This window comes from Uranotaenia lowii, chromosome 1 (assembly GCF_029784155.1).
Source record: "Uranotaenia lowii strain MFRU-FL chromosome 1, ASM2978415v1, whole genome shotgun sequence".
Classification (NCBI taxonomy): domain Eukaryota; kingdom Metazoa; phylum Arthropoda; class Insecta; order Diptera; family Culicidae; genus Uranotaenia; species Uranotaenia lowii.
In genome coordinates, this window is record NC_073691.1 from 52,936,740 (window position 1) to 52,956,254 (window position 19,515).

At 42.6% G+C, this 19,515-nt stretch overlaps 2 protein-coding genes across 7 annotated transcripts in view; one reads left to right on the forward strand and one right to left on the reverse strand.

Moving 5' to 3' along the window:
- Nucleotides 1-496, forward strand: part of LOC129754630 (ER membrane protein complex subunit 8/9 homolog) — a 41,378-nt gene extending 40,882 nt beyond the window's left edge. For both annotated transcript variants that reach the window (XM_055750794.1, XM_055750803.1), the window contains exon 3: nucleotides 88-496. In XM_055750794.1, the coding sequence (XP_055606769.1) occupies nucleotides 88-345 (258 nt within the window). In that variant the 3' untranslated portion in view covers nucleotides 346-496. The remainder of the gene's footprint in view (nucleotides 1-87) is intronic.
- Nucleotides 497-527: 31 nt separating this feature from the next.
- LOC129754601 (uncharacterized) overlaps nucleotides 528-19,515 on the reverse strand; it is a 36,387-nt gene continuing 17,399 nt past the window's right edge. For 4 of the 5 annotated variants that reach the window (XM_055750761.1, XM_055750753.1, XM_055750779.1 and 1 more), the window contains exons 4-6: nucleotides 17,564-17,768; nucleotides 1,466-1,588; nucleotides 528-1,077 (exon numbers count right to left, since the gene is read on the reverse strand). In XM_055750761.1, coding sequence (XP_055606736.1) covers nucleotides 917-1,077; nucleotides 1,466-1,588; nucleotides 17,564-17,768 — 489 coding nt within the window. In that variant the 3' untranslated portion in view covers nucleotides 528-916. The remainder of the gene's footprint in view (nucleotides 1,078-1,465; nucleotides 1,589-17,563; nucleotides 17,769-19,515) is intronic. The other variant, XM_055750786.1, reaches the window with a different exon arrangement.

Genomic DNA, 19,515 nt, shown 5'->3' on the forward strand with positions numbered 1-19,515 from the left:
TCGTTTTTTATTGGAGCTATGTTGATCTTTGGAATGTTTGAAATTAAGGTTGTTTGGTGGTACTTAATGTAACATTTTCATTCACAGGTCGACAACCGGGCCGTTTCGGTGAACATGCGCTACCCGGCGCTCAAGGTGTGGCAACAGCGTGATTCCCGCTGGACCAAGGTGGCCCGTTGCACGGTCGAGGACTCCAAAAACACCTTCGATGCCGTCTCGAATCTGCTGCATCGGGGCGCCATGAAGGAGCTGAACGATTTCGACAACTATCTGGACAACACGGAAAACGACTGGAGCAATGAACACTTCAACCGGGATCTCAATCAGATTCTTTCCATGTATTAGGTGCAATGGTGTGGGATGTAAGTCAGGAAGACATTTATATATGTAGGTGGGTTTTCAATGTTCTTATAACTAAACGCATTTTACCTAGAGGATATGTAATTTATTCATTTTCTGAAGTACGATACCAAAATAAACGGAACTACAACGCGGACGGATGGATTTTCTTTCGTGCAAAAAGAAACTTTCGTATTATTACAAAATTTATTTTAACACTTTTCTAATGAACATTTGATTGTCATCACAAATCACGTATTGTACAACACTTCTACATATTCTTACTCCATAATTTACATCTGATATTGCTTACACGAGCAACAAGTAAAAGTTTCGATTCTCAAAAATAAAATTATATGATGTTTAAAAAAATCAAATGCACCTTGCTGCAGCTGTATGGATTCGAGTTTCGATAGTTAACGCTCAATCACGGCGGCAGTTCTGTATGAATTTATTATTATGGAACAATTCTAGCAAAAGACAAGAAGCTAAACCCTAACTCTAATACACAGGTAAGCACCGCGCTCTCTTTCTTTCTTTTTTCCTAACTTCTTCGCTCTTCTCCCTCTATATCCGTCTATTGTTTCAGAGCGAATCGCGACCGTCCGAGGCGGCTGGTGAGCGATTTGGCTCCCGCATTCTCACTCGCACCGTTGTTTTGCTGCTCGTTCTGCTCCGACGGTGACGCGTTCTGTTCGGATTCTTTCCGGGCCGGGCCGAAACGACGTCCCTTGGGCACTGCAATTGGACAGCAAGTGTCGTTATGGCAAACACGGAAACGTAGTGGTTAGTTTGGAGAGGGGTTTGAGGATTGATAGATCGTTAGGGGGGGGGGGGGGAAATTGCAGGTGAAGGAGCAATAGGACACGTTAGCGAAAGACCGTCCGGGTCATCATTTCCGTCATGCGATGGTGAAGGGAAAAAACGAGTGCGAAAAAGGAACATAAAAGAGAAAAAGAAAAGATCCCGAGTCAGTGCAGGAGTTCACAGATAGTAAAGGTAGGGAAATGTTATAAGTAAAAAAAAAAGGAAGAACAGTCACAGATAGAAGCCGAAGACAGAACATGAAATATATAATAAAAAAATAATAAAAAGAAGTACAAAGTAGATTAATGGTTTAAATTACGTTTCGTTAATGCAAAAACAACATTATCTGCAATTTTACCGGTAACTGGGGTCTTGGCTGCTTTGGCTGGGGCCGGTGCGGGAATGTCTTCGTCGTCATAGGAACGGTCCTTCTGGACAGGGGCTGCAATGAAATGAAAATATATAGATTTTTAGACGAAATTTGACATATTAAATAAAAATGGGATGAAAAAGCAACTCAGGTTGAAAATTACAGAAAAACAGATTGATAATAACCGGTCCTCAGCTTTCCTAACTGAATATTTAAACTAGGTACATCAACGGTGTGGCATCCTAGGAAACACATTTTTTAGCTCTCCACCATGAGAGCCACATATGCGAGCCAAATTCAGCAAACGATGTTGAGCAATCGCTGGTTCAACCAACCTTTCCAACATCTAGACTGCAATTAGGTCAGATGTGCTCCATTTTTGAGAGAACCCTGAAATGTGTTGCTCGAGATTCCACAAATGGGATGCAACTCTTAGAAATCGATAGAACATGCACAAAATTGAGAGTTGAGACCAGCGATGCCACATTTTGATCGGTATTATCAGTGTATCTTATTCTCACCCATAAAAGTCTCAATATAACAGAAAGAGATACACTGATAATACCGATCAAAATGTGGCATCATTGGTTGAGACACCGAACTCAGTATTAAAACAATTTCAGTGACACTCGAAGAACGTCAAATATTCTCATCCGGCTTGTTCTACCGAAATATGAATGATGGAGACAACAAATGATGGAGTAATCGTTGATCAGTTTGGGAAAAGCGGTTAGCGTGTAGAACTCTTCTTTGACAGATCGCACAAATGTACGAGATCGCACAAATGTTACAGTCATGTGTTACAGTCATGAGTACACAGTCCTATCTAGTGCTCTGCGTATATTATTTAAATGAATTATTATCACGCTATTTTGATCATTTCACAAAGTTGTTGGTTGGAATTTATCGAAGAATTTATCATCGAAGTATTCTGAGGTGCATCAGAAAACAATCATCGTTGCGAATACATCGGCGGAAAAGTCCAGGAAACAAAAATTATCCACTTTGGAAAAACCCTGCATACTCCGGCTGAGACGATCATCGGTTAACAGATTAATCCTGCGGGGCAGAATGGTTCCCATGGGATAAAGCTCGACGCGGGGACTTGCAGAAAAATAAATAGGTTTTAAATATATATATTGACTTTTTTTATATAAAGTTTGAAATGCAATAATTGCTATTATTTTTATTCAACTTATATGATTTATCCTCCGACGACATAACCTGATGAACAATATTCCTCCAATTCACTCGGTTCAAAGCAATCGTTCTCCAATTTCTCAGACATCCCACATTCGCCAGATCACGCTAAACTTGGTCTAACTATCTCACTCGAAGCGCCCCTGCTCATCTCGTTCCAACCGGATTCGTAGCGAACACCTGTTTTGCGAGACAGTCGCCGGCATTCTAGCAACATGTTCTGCCCAGTGTATCCGGCCAGCTTTCGCCACTTTTTGGATACTGGGTTCGCCGTAGACTGGCGCTAACTCGTTATTCATCCTTTGTCGCCACACTCCGTTTTTCTGCACGCCGCAAAAGATGGGTTTTAACACTCGTCATTCAAATACTCCGAGTGTGCGCAGTTCCTCCTCGAGCAATATCCACGTCTTGTGCCCTTAGAGGACAACCGGTCTTATGGCCGCCGTGTACAGTTTACACTTCGTGCTAGGGCTAAGTCTTATCGCCGCTGTTGCTTATGGAATCCATTGTAGACACGACTTCCACTGATCATTCGCCACCGGATCTCACGGCTGGTGTCACTGTCTGCGATCACCAGTGAGCCAAGATGGACAAAGTCTTCGACTATCTCCAGGTCGTCACCTTCGATCATGACCTTATTATTACTGGACAAGCGGGTGTGACATTCTAGCTGTGCTGAAAGAGACAAGCTCTAAGTGTCTACTGATCGATAATGCCAGTCAGGAATCAATCTCGAGAGAACCCTGCAAATGGGCCCCTCGGGATTCCACATTGGCGATCCTTTCAGGAGTAAAATTTTTGGCGATCCTCCTTTCGCAAGGGACAGCGATAGGACCGGGTGGGAGTGGTGCCCAACCCAGGTTAGAGAAATTAGGCCTGGAGGTAATTCGAACTGCCCGATAGGAAATCCGACCGCCCAGCAGGGTATAGAGGGAATCAGATCGCCTAGTTTGCAAGGAGGTTTCGACAGCCCTGAAGCTCAAATAGGGAGTGTTTTTTTAATAAGCCGGGTTTCAGCCCATGGCAATCGATAGTGAGTCAGTTCTAGCCCATGGCCATCGATAAAAAAAAAAATAGCCGGGTCTTAGCCCATGGCCATCGGTAATAAATATTAACATATAGCAAAATAAAAACGAATTTATTTTTTTTTCGATTATAGTCGTTTTACCATCTTTATGGCATTCGCGACTTTATCACGTTGCAGTTGGCGGATCGTTATTGAAAAACTTATCCGGTACAACTGTGTTCGATGTTTGCTCTTGGGCTCGAACTCGCGGACATCGGCTCAGGAGACAACAGACTTGCCAACTGAGCTATATCTCAAGCCCAAAAAAAAAAAACGAAATTATAATTACTTAGAAAACAGGGAGAATGTGGCATCCTTGCTAAATATTCCTCTGACTGTAAGAGTATGAGAAACAAGTTCCTAACACGTCGATAGCAATCGCTAGCATAATTGAATTCTGAAGTGTATAGTGATCGATAATGTCAGTTGAGAATAATCATCAACCCAATCCTTCCTGCTTCGTGTTTCAGTTTGCGGTAGATTTCCTCCACCGCCGTAGATTATCTGCCGACTATGTCAATGTAGTCGGCAAAGCAGATAGGTTGACTCGATCTGTTTCCCGCATTTGGCCCACCGCTCGTCGAAAAATATCTTCCTGCGCCACGTTGAACATCATGTAGGATAGACCATAGCCTTGTTGAAGTCCCCTGCGCGATTCGAATGAACTCGATAATTCACCCGAAATCCGCACACAGCATAGCGCTCTATCCATCGTCGCCTTGATTAGATTGGTGAGCTTCGCGGAAAAGCCGTTCTCGTCCGTGGTTTTTCATAGCTCGTTACGGTCGATCGGCTTTGAAGTCGATGGTGCGTAGCGACTTGGTGTTCCCGGCACTTTTGGAGGATTCGCCGTAGTGTGAAGATCTGGTTCGCCGTAGACGTCCCTCCATGAAGCTGGCCTGATGACTTCCCACGAATCTGTAGGTGGCATTTGTAGGCCTTCGGTAGCTGTCTGTGTCCCAGATCCATACCATCAACCGGATAAGGCAACTTGTCTGCGCCCATTTTGTTGAGTTCAACTGCGATGCCATTCTTCCCAGACGATTTGTTGCTATTCAGCTGGCGAATCGCTTCCTTCACATCACTCATCGTTGGGAGTGGCTCCTCTACGTCCCTGGCTACGCCAGCGATGTACCGTCTTGGTCTCCTGCATTGTGTTCACCGAAGTGCTGCTTCCACCTTTTGATCGCCTCACGATTGTCCGTCAGGTTGCCTCCATCAGAAAATTTCGATTCGCTGCCTTCCGCTGTCAGTGATTTCCACGTTTCGACAAGTGTTTCTTTGCACTACTGCCGCCCGCGCTGCATTCTCTTCGTCCATCGCCCTCCTCGTACACTTCTCCGCTACGCTGTTGATGGCTGTCTTAATGGTATCCCAACAGTCCTCGAGATCGCCATCTACCGGCAGCGCTGCTACGAACGATTGCACGTTGTCTGCTATGACTTCAGGTAGCTCCAGTCGTGCGATATTTAACCGAGGTGGGCGTCGGTTACGTGTGTTGTTCACTACGGAGAGTTTTGGGCGCATCTTCACATCACTAGATAGTTGTCAGCATGGTTGTCCATTTCTCCCCGAGCGGCTTGAAAAATGCAACTCAGTGAACTTTTCGTTCTGAAACACTTGCCCTGCACTGTTAAGACGCCGGGCGTACACCTAATCAAAAAGCAGAGAACGCTTCGCCAGGCTGAGAGTAAGAGAAAAATATCATCACATTAAGTGTAGGGGAGCAGCGCAAAAGCAACTAAGTAGGATTGGTTCTTTCCCAACAAGAAATGGAAGAAGAAGAAGCAATATCGTTTCGTGCTGTTTGTTTGCCTACTGTGGTGGGAAGAGAAGGAATAAAAATGCACTTCAGTTGTGTGTTTCGGGATTTCTCCTGCACTCAGTAGTGTTGCTATTGGGGCACCGGTTTTGCTCGGCACTTGGCTTCGGCTGTACTCGGAAACGAGTGTAGAGCATTTCGGAATGAAGTGTGGTGCTCTACAAATCGTAGAAGATAACGGTGCGATTTACGCAGTGCACTGTCGGATTTGAGAAGTGCGGACCAACCATGGTTGTCAGACTCGATGTTGGTGCCTCGATACCCAGACAACCATTTGGTTGGTATTTCAAAATTGCAACACAAATATACGTGCAAATATATGTACGTGTAAACATATCGTATATAATGCAGCAAAACTAGTATATACGTATCATTTTGGAGGCCATATAGGTACATTGGCACACATATTCTTGATTTGAATTGTTTTGTCGTAATAAAATCGTGCAATGTATTTAAATACGTTAAAGAATAAGCATGGGCCGCACATTGTAGGTGTAGCTATACGAAAATGAGTTTAAATAACATTATATACGATATAATTTGTAAAATTAAATACGACGTCGATGATGTCCGATTAGTGCCGGCTGTCTATCAACTTCAGTACATCTCTGGTTAATTTTGAATTTTAATTTATTTCGATTATAGTCGATTTTCCATCTTTGTGGCATTCGCGACTTTTTCTCAACGTTGCAGTTGACGTAACTCTATGTCGTGAAAAACTTACCCAATACAACTGTGTTTGATGTTTACTCTTGGACTTGAACGCACGGGCATCGGCTCAGGAAGCAACTGACTTGCAAAATGAGCTTTATCACAAGCCCATTACTTTTGAATAAGCAATTTGATTTGTTATAGTTATCCTTCAATTCCATAAAAAAATTATTCGGTAGTTCCGAAATAAAAACCAGAATAAGTGTAGTGTAGATGATTAGGCTCCGGTATCCTGTTATGAATTCACCATCAGCAACGGACCCGTGTTAGGATCAGAATCCGGGAAAGTTTCCATGATCAGGATCAATGTCTGGGATTAGCATCAAAATCCGGGATAAGGATCCAGGAAAAACATCAGGAGCCAAGAATTATGGTTAAGAATTATGTTCTGAATCTTAGTCCAGGATCAGCATCCGATATCAGGATCTGAATCTTGATCCAGGTTCAGGATCTATAATTCGGAACAATAATCCAAAATCAGGTAAAAATCAGATTCCAGAATGTGCTCTAGAAATCTTGATTCTGGATAAAGTTCAGAATCCAGGGTAAGAATCAGAGATACGGGGTGAGGATCCAATATCAGAATTCGGTATCATGAATAAGAATCAGGGTCGAGGATCAGTATTGATTCTGATTCTGAAATTTGACGGATCAAATCATCGTCTATTTACCCCCCTTGGTATACGATAACCCTGTCTGCAGTCGTGTGTTGTCCAGCATATTTTCAAGTTTTTTTATACCTAAATTTAAAAAAAAATTCTTTCAAGAATTTTATAGAACACATGTAATAATCCAAATTATCATTGAATTTTTTGGTGGAGTTTTCAAAAATAGCATTTTTTGCCCTGTAATTTCCTTTCAACGGAAGGTTTGTTTACAACAGTTTTGATTCATAATTTTAAAAATTTTTTTTTTGTTTCGATTATAGTCGTTTTACCATCTTTATGGCATTCGCGACTTTATCAACGTTGCAGTTGGCGGATCGTTATTGAAAAACTATCCGGTACAACTGTGTTCGATGTTTGCTCTTGGGCTCGAACTCACGGACATCGGCTCAGGAGACAACAGACTTGCCAACTGAGCTATATCACAAGCCCTGTAATTTTAAAAAATCGTATATGATTTATGACTTGGTTTTTAAAAAAATGAATATGCCGAACATTATTCTCAAGACCTGAACTTGAGCGCTTTGGCCAGGTCTTATCTTCTGAAATAAGGAAAAGATGTTCTACAGAACGGTCGATTCGAGGCAACCATGGACATCTAGAAGTAGAAAAAAAAAATCAGCTGAAACCAATGCCGGTCGGGTAGAAAACTGGATCACGAATCAGGCCAAACGCCAGCCAGCCAGCCTTACAAATAGCCGATCACCGCTGACCAGTAACCGGCAAAAGGTGCTAGAAAACCGCCCCTTTTTAATTGGTTACGAAATTTTACGTCAAATCACCCAGAAAATGTCAATATCAAGTCCTTCTGCATTGCAACCGAGTGAGTCGCGCATACTTGGAAGCTGCACGGGCCATGTAAGAGCTCTTAGTATGTATGTAGCTAGTAAGTAAGACCTGGGTAGGTAATTCCGATCTGGACGGGTGGAACCGGTTCTAGGCGGCCCAAATTCTCCGGTCTCTCGGTGCTGCTGCTGCTGCTCACATTTTGTGAACCCCGTTTTCGTGAACTATCGCCGTTGTCGAGGCGTCGGTCGTCGTGGGGCGGAGGCGTAAAAGGCTGAGGCGCAGAGCGTGAACTCGCGCAAGTCGTCACGCGAAGTTGTAGGTCTTTGGGCCACACACAGCCGGTACCAACCCCCTTCTGTATGCCAGCAGCCGGATAGAAGGGATTTCATCACCCTCGAAGCAAAACCGATTCCATGATCAAGCACACATACCGAAACACACACGTTCACAAAATACGATATCGGTTCCAGTGTACGCCGCCTTCTTGTGCACTTTTTTTTATATTTCGGATAAACGGCCCACTCGATCTATCAAAACTTACGATTGGCTTGCTTTGCGGTATTCGTTCTGGTAACATAAATGATTATGTCAATTTTGGAACGACTTATTTCGAGTTTCTGTCAAATTTAGGAATCCTTACTCCTTTTCGAAGAAAAATAGTCAAAAAATAGATGATCAAGCTTGTTAAAACTTTCAAAGATCTACTTAATCGCTTAACCTTCCAAAGCCGTTCGCTAAATATCCGTTTCGGGGAAATTTGAGTTGTAGTTTGATTTCGTTCTCCTGGCTGCAAATGTTAACCGATTTTGGTGATATTATATTCATTGTGTGGGTAATTTATTCTAATAACTCAACATTTCAAAATAAAGTCGATATGTATTACCAGGCTACCAGAAACTGGTTTAGAAAGTAAAAAGTCCGAAAAATCAATTTTATTTTTAAAATACTCATAACTTCTGACAGCTGTTCTGTATTTAACTGTTTCATTGATGATTAAAATTGTCAAGAATCCATCTATCCGACAATGTATTGATATGTTGGGGTCTTATGAAAGTTTTGATCGCTATCACAGATCTTCCGGTAAAAAAAAATCTTTCTTTCAAAAAACGACATCCAATTTTGGCTTTGCTTAGCTGTATTTCATTTCCCAATGAACCGATTTTCAAAACTCAAATTTTACCTTTTTGTCGTTAATCTGATCATTATTTTCATAGAACATACTTTGTCTGTCAAAATTACCAGTACATCAGTATATTGGAATGATTATAAAGATGTTTGAAATGTGCGCTTCGGGTCATATTGACCCGAACAGCTTTGGAGGGTTAATGTAGTTTTTAAAGGTTTCTTTGCTGATTGAGTTGAAACAAAAAAAAAATGGTACTAATCTGTTTGAACATTTTTCAACCAAATTAATAAGATCAACATCACCCGATGGACCAGCTAGATTTTAATATGCTAACATCGACTTTAAACACCTGTATAATCCAATATCAAGGTCTACCAGTAGCGCTAGAGTTGATATGGATGAATGATTGATAGAACCGAACCGGAGAGCTTACAATGTATTACAACGGTTTTGTAAAAAGCTCGTAACGGTATAAGTCAGATGTTGAATCCTAAACAGCTTTCGAATGATACCTTACCCCTACTTGATTCTAACCAGGTAAACTACCCGGCAAAAACTAGACTGTATTCTACGGTCACGTTTGACTTCTTTACAGTAAGTCGACAGGTTAAATAGGTTCTCTTGAAAGTAGTTCGCATAGGGGAGAATGAGGATACTTGATCCCTTTTTTTATGTTCAACATATCTTTTTGGAAAAAATTCAGATCGCTGTCTTTTCTATTTTCTGGCAGCGTGTAGTTTCACAATTAAAATATGCTGCAACATTTAGATCTGAGCTCGTAGATAAGCTAGAAGCGTTTTCGTGGGACTAAACATATTTTGATATTTTGCAAGTTAAATGAAACTTGATCCTTTAATCAGGATGCCCTAAGCTTTGGCAAAAATCATCTAAAGTTAAAAGTTTCATCGACTTTCTTGGCCATAATAGTTTTCATTTCACGTGTCAGACAAAAAAAATCCACAAGTTTGTCTACTACGCTATATTCATGCATACTTAAAGACGCAATTTTCTAATTTTTATACAGAAGCACATTTTTGAGTCCTTTTTATTAGGAAACCATTGGATAAATATTAGTGATAAGATTAATTTTAATAATTTCGTGCTTATCAATGAACAACATCCATTCAGAAGAAATATATCTCGCTTGAGCTGAAACATCTGAAGAATTCACAGAAAACTGCTGCAAAAGTTATCAAAACAACTTCAAAGTTTGTATTTCACGTATAGAATATGTTGCCCAGGCTACAAATTTTCTATATCGAAAGAAGTTTTTCCGTAATAAAACTGTTTGTTTACATTTTGTTTCATAGGACGCAATGAAAGCTCACACGAGATATATCATTTTGGTCCCGAAATATCAAGTGAACCCATAACATACATTTTGGAAAAAGTTTTCTTGAAACAAATGGGACGTTTACAATTGCTTTGAAAAAATGCCATTGAGAAGTTCCTGTTATACTCTAACGATTGACATTTTGAAATAAATATTTTTATTATAATTGTTCGTATGAGAAACATTTTAAAGTGATAAGAATGATCTTCAAGTCACATTTTGTTAGATTTGTCAAACAAATTGCAATTATTTCCTCGAAAAATATTTTTTAAAATTTTTTTTTACATAACAAGTTTGTTGTTTGTTCTATTTGGCCAATTTCTCTAGATTTTTTGGTCGGGGTTCGACCAGACCGAACTGAATGCCATAAACTTGATTTCGAGATAATTTAGTTCCTAGTTCACAGCCCTACCATTTAATACCATTTAGTTGGATATCTTATTCGTAAATTTTACCGAGAGGTTAAGACTTTTATCAATGAGACATTGAGGCTATTAAAGAAACTATAGTAAACAAAGAGGCGCAATCTGATCCCTTTTGAAATATTGAGCTTGCAACCCTGCTGTAGAACTGCCTTTAAGACTGCTTGGTTTTGCTCGATTGGAATGACACTGACAAAAAATCAAAAATTCCAATCGTGATATTTCGTCTCTTTGTTTACTATAGGCTCGTTAGAGGCTATACTGGTTGAATTGCGCATTTAGTTTAAAATTGGATTCGGTTCCCTCTGGTTGAACAAAAATGTTGAAAAAACTGCCAAGAAGTATCCATTATATGACTAGGCAATTTGTTCTTAAAAGAGGAGCCTACTAACAGGCGCTTTATAAGCAACACCCAACGAAGAGGCTTTGTCATTCGGCCGAAAGTCATGAGGCCGAAAGCCATTCGGCCGAAGAACATTCAGCCGATGGACGTTAAACCGAATGGGCTATCTGGCCGAACAGGCCACTAGGCCGAATGGGTTATTCGGCCGACGGTTATCCAGCCGAATGCTGTTAGGCCGAAAGGACGTAAGGCCGAAAGGATGTTCGGTCGAATGGTCACTAGGCCGAAAGGACGCAAGGCCGAAAGGATGTTAGGCCGAATGGTCACTAGGCCGAATGGTCATTTGGCCGAATGGTCGTTAGGCCGAATGGTCATTTGGCCGAATGGCCATTTGGCCGAATGGCCATGGCCATTAGGCCGAATGGTCATTAGGCCGAATGGTCGTAAGGCCGAATGGATGCTGGGCCGAAAGATCGTTAGGCCGAATAGTCATTAGAAAAAATAATCGTCGGGCCAAATGGTCGTAAGAGCAAATGGATGGCCGAAAGGTAGTTAGGCCGGATAGACGTAAGGCAGAATGGACGATAGGCCGAATGGTCGTAAGGCTAAATGGTCGTCTGGCCGAATGGATGCAAGGTCACATTCGACCATTCGGCTTTGCGACCACGGCCTATCGTCCATTCGGCTTTACGACCATTCAGTCTAATAACCATTCGGCCTTGTGACTATTCAGCCTTATGAACATTCTGCCTATCGTCCATTCAGCCTAACAGCCATTCGGCCTAACGACCATTCGGCCTAGCATGCAGACAAGTGTAAAATTCGGCCTAGCATCCATTCGCCCTTACGACCATTCGGCCTACTGACCTTCAGCCCTAACGACCTTTCGGCCTAGAATCCATTCTGCCTTGCGAACATTCGTCCGTACGACCTTTCAGCTTACGACCATTCGGCCTAGCGACCTTCAGGCCTTCAGGCCTAACGACCTTTCGGCCTAGAATCCATTCTGCCTTACGAACATTCGTTCGTACGACCTTTCAGCTGACGACCATTCGGCCTAGCGACCATTCGGCCTCATGACCATCCGGCCTAATGGCCATTCGGCCAAATGACCATTCGGCCTTACGACCATTCGGCCTAATGACCATTCGGTCAAATGACCATTCGGCCAAATGATCATTCGGCCAAATAACCATTCAGCCAAGTGATTATTCGGCCTAGTGACCATTCGGCCTAACGACCATTCGGCCTAGCGACCATTCGGCCTCATGACCATCCGGCCTAATGGCCATTCGGCCAAATGACCATTCGGCCTTACGACCATTCGGCCTAATGACCATTCGGTCAAATGACCATTCGGCCAAATGACCATTCGGCCAAATAACCTTCGGCTTAATGTCCCATTCGGCCTATTGTTCTATTCGGCCGATCATCCGTCGGTCTTTTAGCCCATTCGGCCTAGCGACCTTCGGCCTAACATCTTTCGGCCTATCGGCCTTCGGCCGAATGTCTGGCCCCCCATGACGAGTATGGCTGATGCGATAATAATTGCAATTTTCTTTCTGGATGAATGATTCACATAAATAATTAAAATCCCGGGAAAAAGGAAAAAAGAAGCTATTTTCATTGAACCAGAGTGAACCGAACCATACAAATTTCCCCCTTTCTGAGTGAGGAATGACTATTTTAGCTTTTAACTTATCGGTTGTGTTCTGAACGATAGTTAACAATAAAATAAAGCTTCTTTTATCATTAAAAAAATAAAAATCTTGTCATATCATTAGGTGTATGGGAAAACCAAACCTAAGGGATCCAGTTCGGTCTGACCGAACGAAACTTTACACAAATGCGGACGATCCGAAACATGAAATTTTTGGCCACGAGAGAGTCATTAATCATTAAATTAATCAAATTTTAGTTCTTAACGAGCCGAAGAACACTTTCCAATCGAAAACCCGAAGATTATTCGGCATAAAATCATTTTCTTGATAACAGCGTGCTTTCTATCTTCTCCTTTCAAGTGGCTCTCAGTTCACTTTGGCGCAACTAGCTTTTGCCATTTCCTTTATCAACAATATTGAATTTTTTAAATAAAATCTTCAAAAATTAAAAAAAATGTTCTGATTTTTATAGGGCAGGAGGTTTATCATGTTTTGCATCCGCTGCAATAGATAACTCATTTTTTTCAATTTGGCGTTCAGTTCGGTCTGGTTGAACCCTGACCATTTGATCTATGAAAGACATTCCAGTCTCGAGATACAGCTGGGGAATGAAGTATCCTCATTTTCCCCTATATGTATCTAAAATGGATTTGTTACCAAACAAGTCTGTTGGACTACACAGTTAACACGGATAATCAAATTATCAAAATATGTTCGTGTTTGGATCACAATTTTGAAACCCGATGACTCTTTTTTGGTCGTCTGGTACAATTTTCGTTTATCGGTATAGTTCCTTAACAATTTTCGATAATCAGTAGAAAACCCGTAGGAAATGCTGAAAATCCGTAGATTTCAGGCATCGATCCGATCCGTAGATCCGTAGAAGTGCTCAAAATCCGTAGATCTACGAAGAAATCCGTAGATCTGGCTACGCTGCATCTTGCTTTCCGTCTCTCAATCTCTCTCAACTTCGAGAGACGGTGTAACAGTAAGAGACGTGAGAAAAACAGTAAAAAAGGGTGTTAGCACGTCTCACTGTTGGACGTTCACAAACCACCAGTTCCTCTCATTTTCACAGGAAAAGCTGGCTTTCACTTTCAATTGGAAGCTGGCTGGCTCTCGCGGGTCGTGTTGTTGTACCCGGTCCCACCTTGGGTGCTGAACCGCGCACTGCTGGTCCTTTGACGGCAAGCAAAACGGGGTGGATTCGGAATATCTGACCCCACCTTGGGTGCTGAGTCAGGTACCGGGGTAAGTAACACCGGCGGTCGGTCGATGTTCCGGCGGCGACTAGGTCCTTCGTACCCGGCCCCACTTTGGGTGCTGAACCAGGTACAGAAGTGAGTAACACCGATGGTGGTCGATTGGGGTTGTAGAGCGCTGTGGCGCTCTTGGGGTTTGGTTGATTTAAAATCAAATCGAAACAGCGAGGACCTAATAATATTCAGGATTATATTAGAGGTTGATTTGAGCAGGGGCAAAATGGCGTATCGTTACCTGGAGTTCCAAGCGATTTCGGCTTTGGACTGGACTTTCGTATAGGAACTTTATGTTGATGGTGATTCTTGTTTCTTTATGTAACTGACGAAACAAATCACTACAGTTATATTTAATTTAAAATATAATTGATCCTTCAGAATATTTTTGCCCTTAACCCCCACAAACAACTATGCAACGTTTATTTAAAACTATAAAAAGATCACCGCGGCCTCCTTCGACTGACTAGCAACTCTTAAGGCAGAAACACAATACAGCGTCGGTCGTCGCGTCACGTCAGCGTTCAACGCTGTCGATAAGTACTAAAACTCGGACGCGACGCACCCGACGATTTTTGAGACATCTTAGATGTCTCTTGACGCTGAATTGTGATGCAAAAATCGTCGGGTGCGTCGCGTCCGCGTTTTAGTACTTATTGACTGCGTTGACCGCTGACGTGACGCGACGACCGACGCTGTATTGTGTTTCTGCCTTTACAATTTGCTCAACTGTTCAATGGTTTCTTTGTAAACAAACTCCATGAGTTCTGCAGTTGCAAAACCAAAATGGCCTAGATCTCGGCATTTTATGCATTCTTAAGTCGTTTGGCAGGCGAATGGTAGACAATGTGCATCTCGAGGCCCTACACACCCAACCTTCGGGTAGTGGTCATATCACCTCTTGTCTTACTACTCCGATTCTCAACTTCCTCGTGGTACTGGCTGGGGTGCGAGCAACCCCGGTGGATGCTTTGGTCGCATGCAGACTGATAGAGGGGGCTCCGTACGCGTCTGTTCTCCATGTCAGAAACGGCGTGCGGAGTGCAACAACGTCCTGGTGGTATTCAGGATCTAATCAACAACATTACGACGGTCCTTCTGCGAGATAGTGGGGTTAGCAGCGGCCTTGTGAGCCCGTAACTGAGAAAAAAAAACCAGCAACGAACAATAAACTAGAAATTTCAGATTGAAATCGGCAAAGACCCACGCGACGAAAAGGGACTAGCAATTGGAAACTTGGAACATAGAACTACCGATCTATTAATTTCATGGGCAGTTCCCACGTGCTCTCCAACAAATTGAAGAGCCGCGAATTTGACATCGGAGCGCTGCAGAAGATATGCTGAAAGAGATCCACCATACGTGCGTTCCGAAATGGTCATACTTTCTATCAGAGCTGCGGAAACACACACGAGCTTGGAACAGCTGATGCAGTGTGATGGGAAAGATGCAAAAGCGCTGACACCAAGGGCCGGTTCTTCAACATCAGCATCATCAACGTGCTCAGCCCTCACCTCGGAGGTACCGGTGAAGAAGATGAATTATAAGTGTAGCTGAAGCGTGAATACGATCACTGCCCAAAACATGTTATCAAGATCGTCATATGAGATTTTAACGATTAGGTCGATCAGGAGGATGAATTCAAACCGACAATTGGAAGGTTCAGCGCTTACCAGCTGAAGAACGAAAACGGCTTCAAACGAATGGCCATACGTAGTACCTTTTTCCAGCACCGCCTTCCACACAAGTACACCTGGAGATCACCGTACCAAACGCAATCACAGAACGACCACGTTTTGATAGACAGCCGGCACTTCTTGGACATCATCGACGTCAGATCCTGTCGACGCTTAAACATCGAGTCAGACCACTATCTGCTGATGGTGAAGATGTACCCAAAATTCTCCGTAGTGAACAACATACGAAACCGACGCCCGCCTCGATTAAATATCGCACGACTGAAGCAACCTGAGGTAGCGGCACACTACGCGCAATCGCTCGAAGCGGCGCTGCTGGCAGAACTGTTGCGATATTATTAAGACAGACAGCAACAGCGTTGCTGAGGACGTCATCAGGCATGTGGAACGAACACGACGGAACGACTGGTTCAACGAGGAGTGTAGGAGAGTGATGTACGAAGAGAACACCGCGCAGGCGGCAGTAGTGTAGGCAAGCACCTGTCAAAGCGTGGAAATCAAAGAGGCTGCGTCCGAGTCCGAATTTTCCAGGAGAAAAAGCGCCACCTGAAAGAAACACGAAAGTTCTATCAGAAGCCCAACGCATCTCGCAAAAGCTTCGTGACGAATTAAGCGTTGGACAATCAACGCTGGATAATTGAGTATGTTGGTGAGTAATCTGGTATTATGATCCCTAATTCTGAACTTAGAACCATGATGGAATTATGAACCAAGATCAGAAATTGCAATAAGGATCCCAATCTAGGATCAAAGTCTAATAGCAGAATCAAGACCCAAGACGCAAGATTCTGGTTCAGGATCCGATATCGGAATTGCCATGATCCAGGATTTAAATGCAGAATCAAAATCAAAGGTCAAAAATGGAGAATTCAAATTCAAAGCCAGGAGCCACAATCGGGATCATGATTAAGATCGGAATCAATATCACATTCGAGCTCAGGACACAGGATCAAGCTCGCAAATCAGGACAGGATCTCCTTAGCGATCAACAGAAAGTACCTATGCTTAAATATTGAAAACCGAAGAAACAATCTGGGCGGTTGAATCTTAAGAACATGGATATTTACGTCCCGGAAAACTTCGTGGTTGTTTTTACATACTGCATGTTACGACTTGCTTGCTACATGAGGGTGCTTCTAGAAACCAATTTATTTAGTCTGGCTGAGCTCAAATTTTGCACAGTTAAATTTATTTTGGGCGTATCGACAATTTTTTTCGACATCGTACCATTTTGCGTAAAGAAATGTAGTTCAACCGCAATCATTAAATATCGTATAGAGGTCATGTGAGACAGACTAATTAATATTACTTCACAAAGAGATTGCTCTTTTTACAGCAGCGCAGTTCAATTACGATATCGTTCGCTCGGTTACCGTAATTATCCCTGTAAAATATTGAATGCAACCGTTTATTTCCAGTTGCCGATTCCGATTATGCAAATCCCGCGTGTCTACCCGCGCCTGCGTCTACCTTTCACCCGATTGGCTTCAAGAACGACGACGACGCCCCAACAACGATACGAAACTCGACATTCGACTGGTCGGAAGAGATCGAAACCTGAAAGAAATTATATGGGCGGTCGATCGGTATGAACTTTTTTTCTTCTTTCCTTCTCCTATGGTCAACCGGAATGTGGTCCAGCTACCCAACAACGCTGAAGGTGGACCAGAACACTGTAATCTGTATTTCTCTGTTGTAGTTATGAGGACCGCGCTGTCATATTTTTGCCCCACTCGAATTGACTCCGGTCAAACGGAATAATTGGTGCACCCTGAAGTTGACTGACGCTCGCAATGTCCTTCGTCCGTTGCATTGGAAGGATAGAGACATGGCTTGTGATGCATTGATTATTAAGTATTATAGCTACAGGCTCCCCTCAAATGGATATGGTTCATAAGTCTGTGACCGGACATCGAACACACATTAAATCGGAATGGTTATTTATGGAAATCTCACCTGGTTTGTGGCTTTGATATTCTTGGCGGCGTTTCTTCAGTGCCGAAAGAAGGTCATCGTTGCTGCGGAAGGGACGAACGCTCGGCCGGATCTTCTTGGGCGATTCGGTGGTGGTAGTAGTGGTGGTGGAAGCTGGCCGAGCAGGAGCTCCGCCCTCCTCTTCCTCTCCTTCGTACCGTTCGCCGTCCTCGTCCACGTATTCGTCCTGCAAAAGGAGAGGGTTAAACGTGCCAATTAGGGTCAACTGTCTATGTGAAAAATTCCGGTGATCATTTTCCGGTTCTCAATTAATGGGATTTTCTCATGAATTGTGTGAATTTTAATAGAAGGTTTGAATCATAAGATCGGATTTCACTACTACCGCAACCTTGCTTGTTATTAATTCATTCCTCTAGTTACATATGGAAGGTTGAGAAGATTGATCCCTGGAGACACTATAGGGGAGATTGATAAGATTGATCCCTGGAGACACTCGAATCCTCGACTTTACCTTGTAGCCGATGAAAGTTATAATGGGGTTTTTTGCTACCTGAACATTTGCGCAGTAGGTTTTAAGATGTTCCCAAAATTTTTAAACTAGTTAATTTTGATGACTTGGAAACCCATGATTGTTTTGCATGTTTTTCAAAAATAAATTTCTAGGATATTGATTTTGGATTTTCGATGTCATTTTTTTTAACCATCTAAGTTATCTTTCCTTCAAAATAATGAATTTGAAATACCACGACAAATTAAAACTAAAATTTTTGCAAAAAAAGTGTTTTCAAGTCGCAAAAATAAAACAAATTAAAAATTTTGAGGAAAATTTGAAGACGTCCTGCGCAACTCCGTCAGATAATAAAAAAAAACCCACATCAAATAGAAAAATGTGCCAAATAATGTGAAACACTTAAGTTAAGAGAACTTTTTTGGACCGCTTTGGGAAATGGCAAAGCTGTTTCTTGAAATAAAAAAGTAAACCGTCAAACGGGGAATCATGGAACCGCAGGGTTAGATGCAACATTTGTACAATATCACAACACTTCTTCAATTTGTTGTCAAGTTGAGGAGATTTCACCGATAAATCAGCATGAGGTGCATCACAAGGCCATGGGGATAAAGGGTGTCCACGATGGAATTGCCACACACAAAATTGATACGCAAAATTCAAGTTTTAATCCGATTGCAATCAAATTTTCAGGGATTGAAATATAACTATTAAACTTTATTTTACCATTCTAATCGTACTTTATTAACAGTCCATACGAAAATGCCCGCACCTTGGCCTTAACACCGGCCATAAGATTCTGCACAACCTGTGAATCAACCGTATTTTGCATGTAAACCTGTACTTTCTTTAGTTCCTCGAATGTCTCCACTACCTTAGGCCGTTTAAGAAGGTGCTGCTTCATAATCGCCCTGTACTTCTCGATGGGGCGGAGCTCCGAAATGTTGGGAGGGTTGAACAATTTCGGCACGAAATTGACCTTATTGTCCACATACTACTTCAGCACGTCCTTGGAATAGTGGCATGAGGTCTAATCCAATCAGAGGATTGTTGGGACGTTGTAGGTCTTCAGGAGAGGAAGCAGCCGCTTTTGGAGTCCTGGGTCACGAAAGGTGCACTCCGCTTCCCGCACGTGCAGATGGCTTGCCAAACCAGAAATTTCTTCGCAAATTTGGACATCTTCTGAGTGTGGACATGCTCCAGAACGCTGAATCCTTGGCCGTGAGAAACAGGTTGCCGGGGATCTGTTTGAAGTTGGCCTTCACATATGTTTCGTCGTCCATGATGCAGCTTTCAACTTTTGTCAGCATGTTTAGGTACAACTTTCTGGCACGGGTTTTGGCGGACTTGTTCTGCTTCTCGTCACGATCAAGGGCCTTTTGTACCTTGAACGTTCGAAGCCCAGCCTTATTTTTGGCCTTCTATCACATACGAGCTGTTCTTTCGACTCCATTTCCGCGAGTTT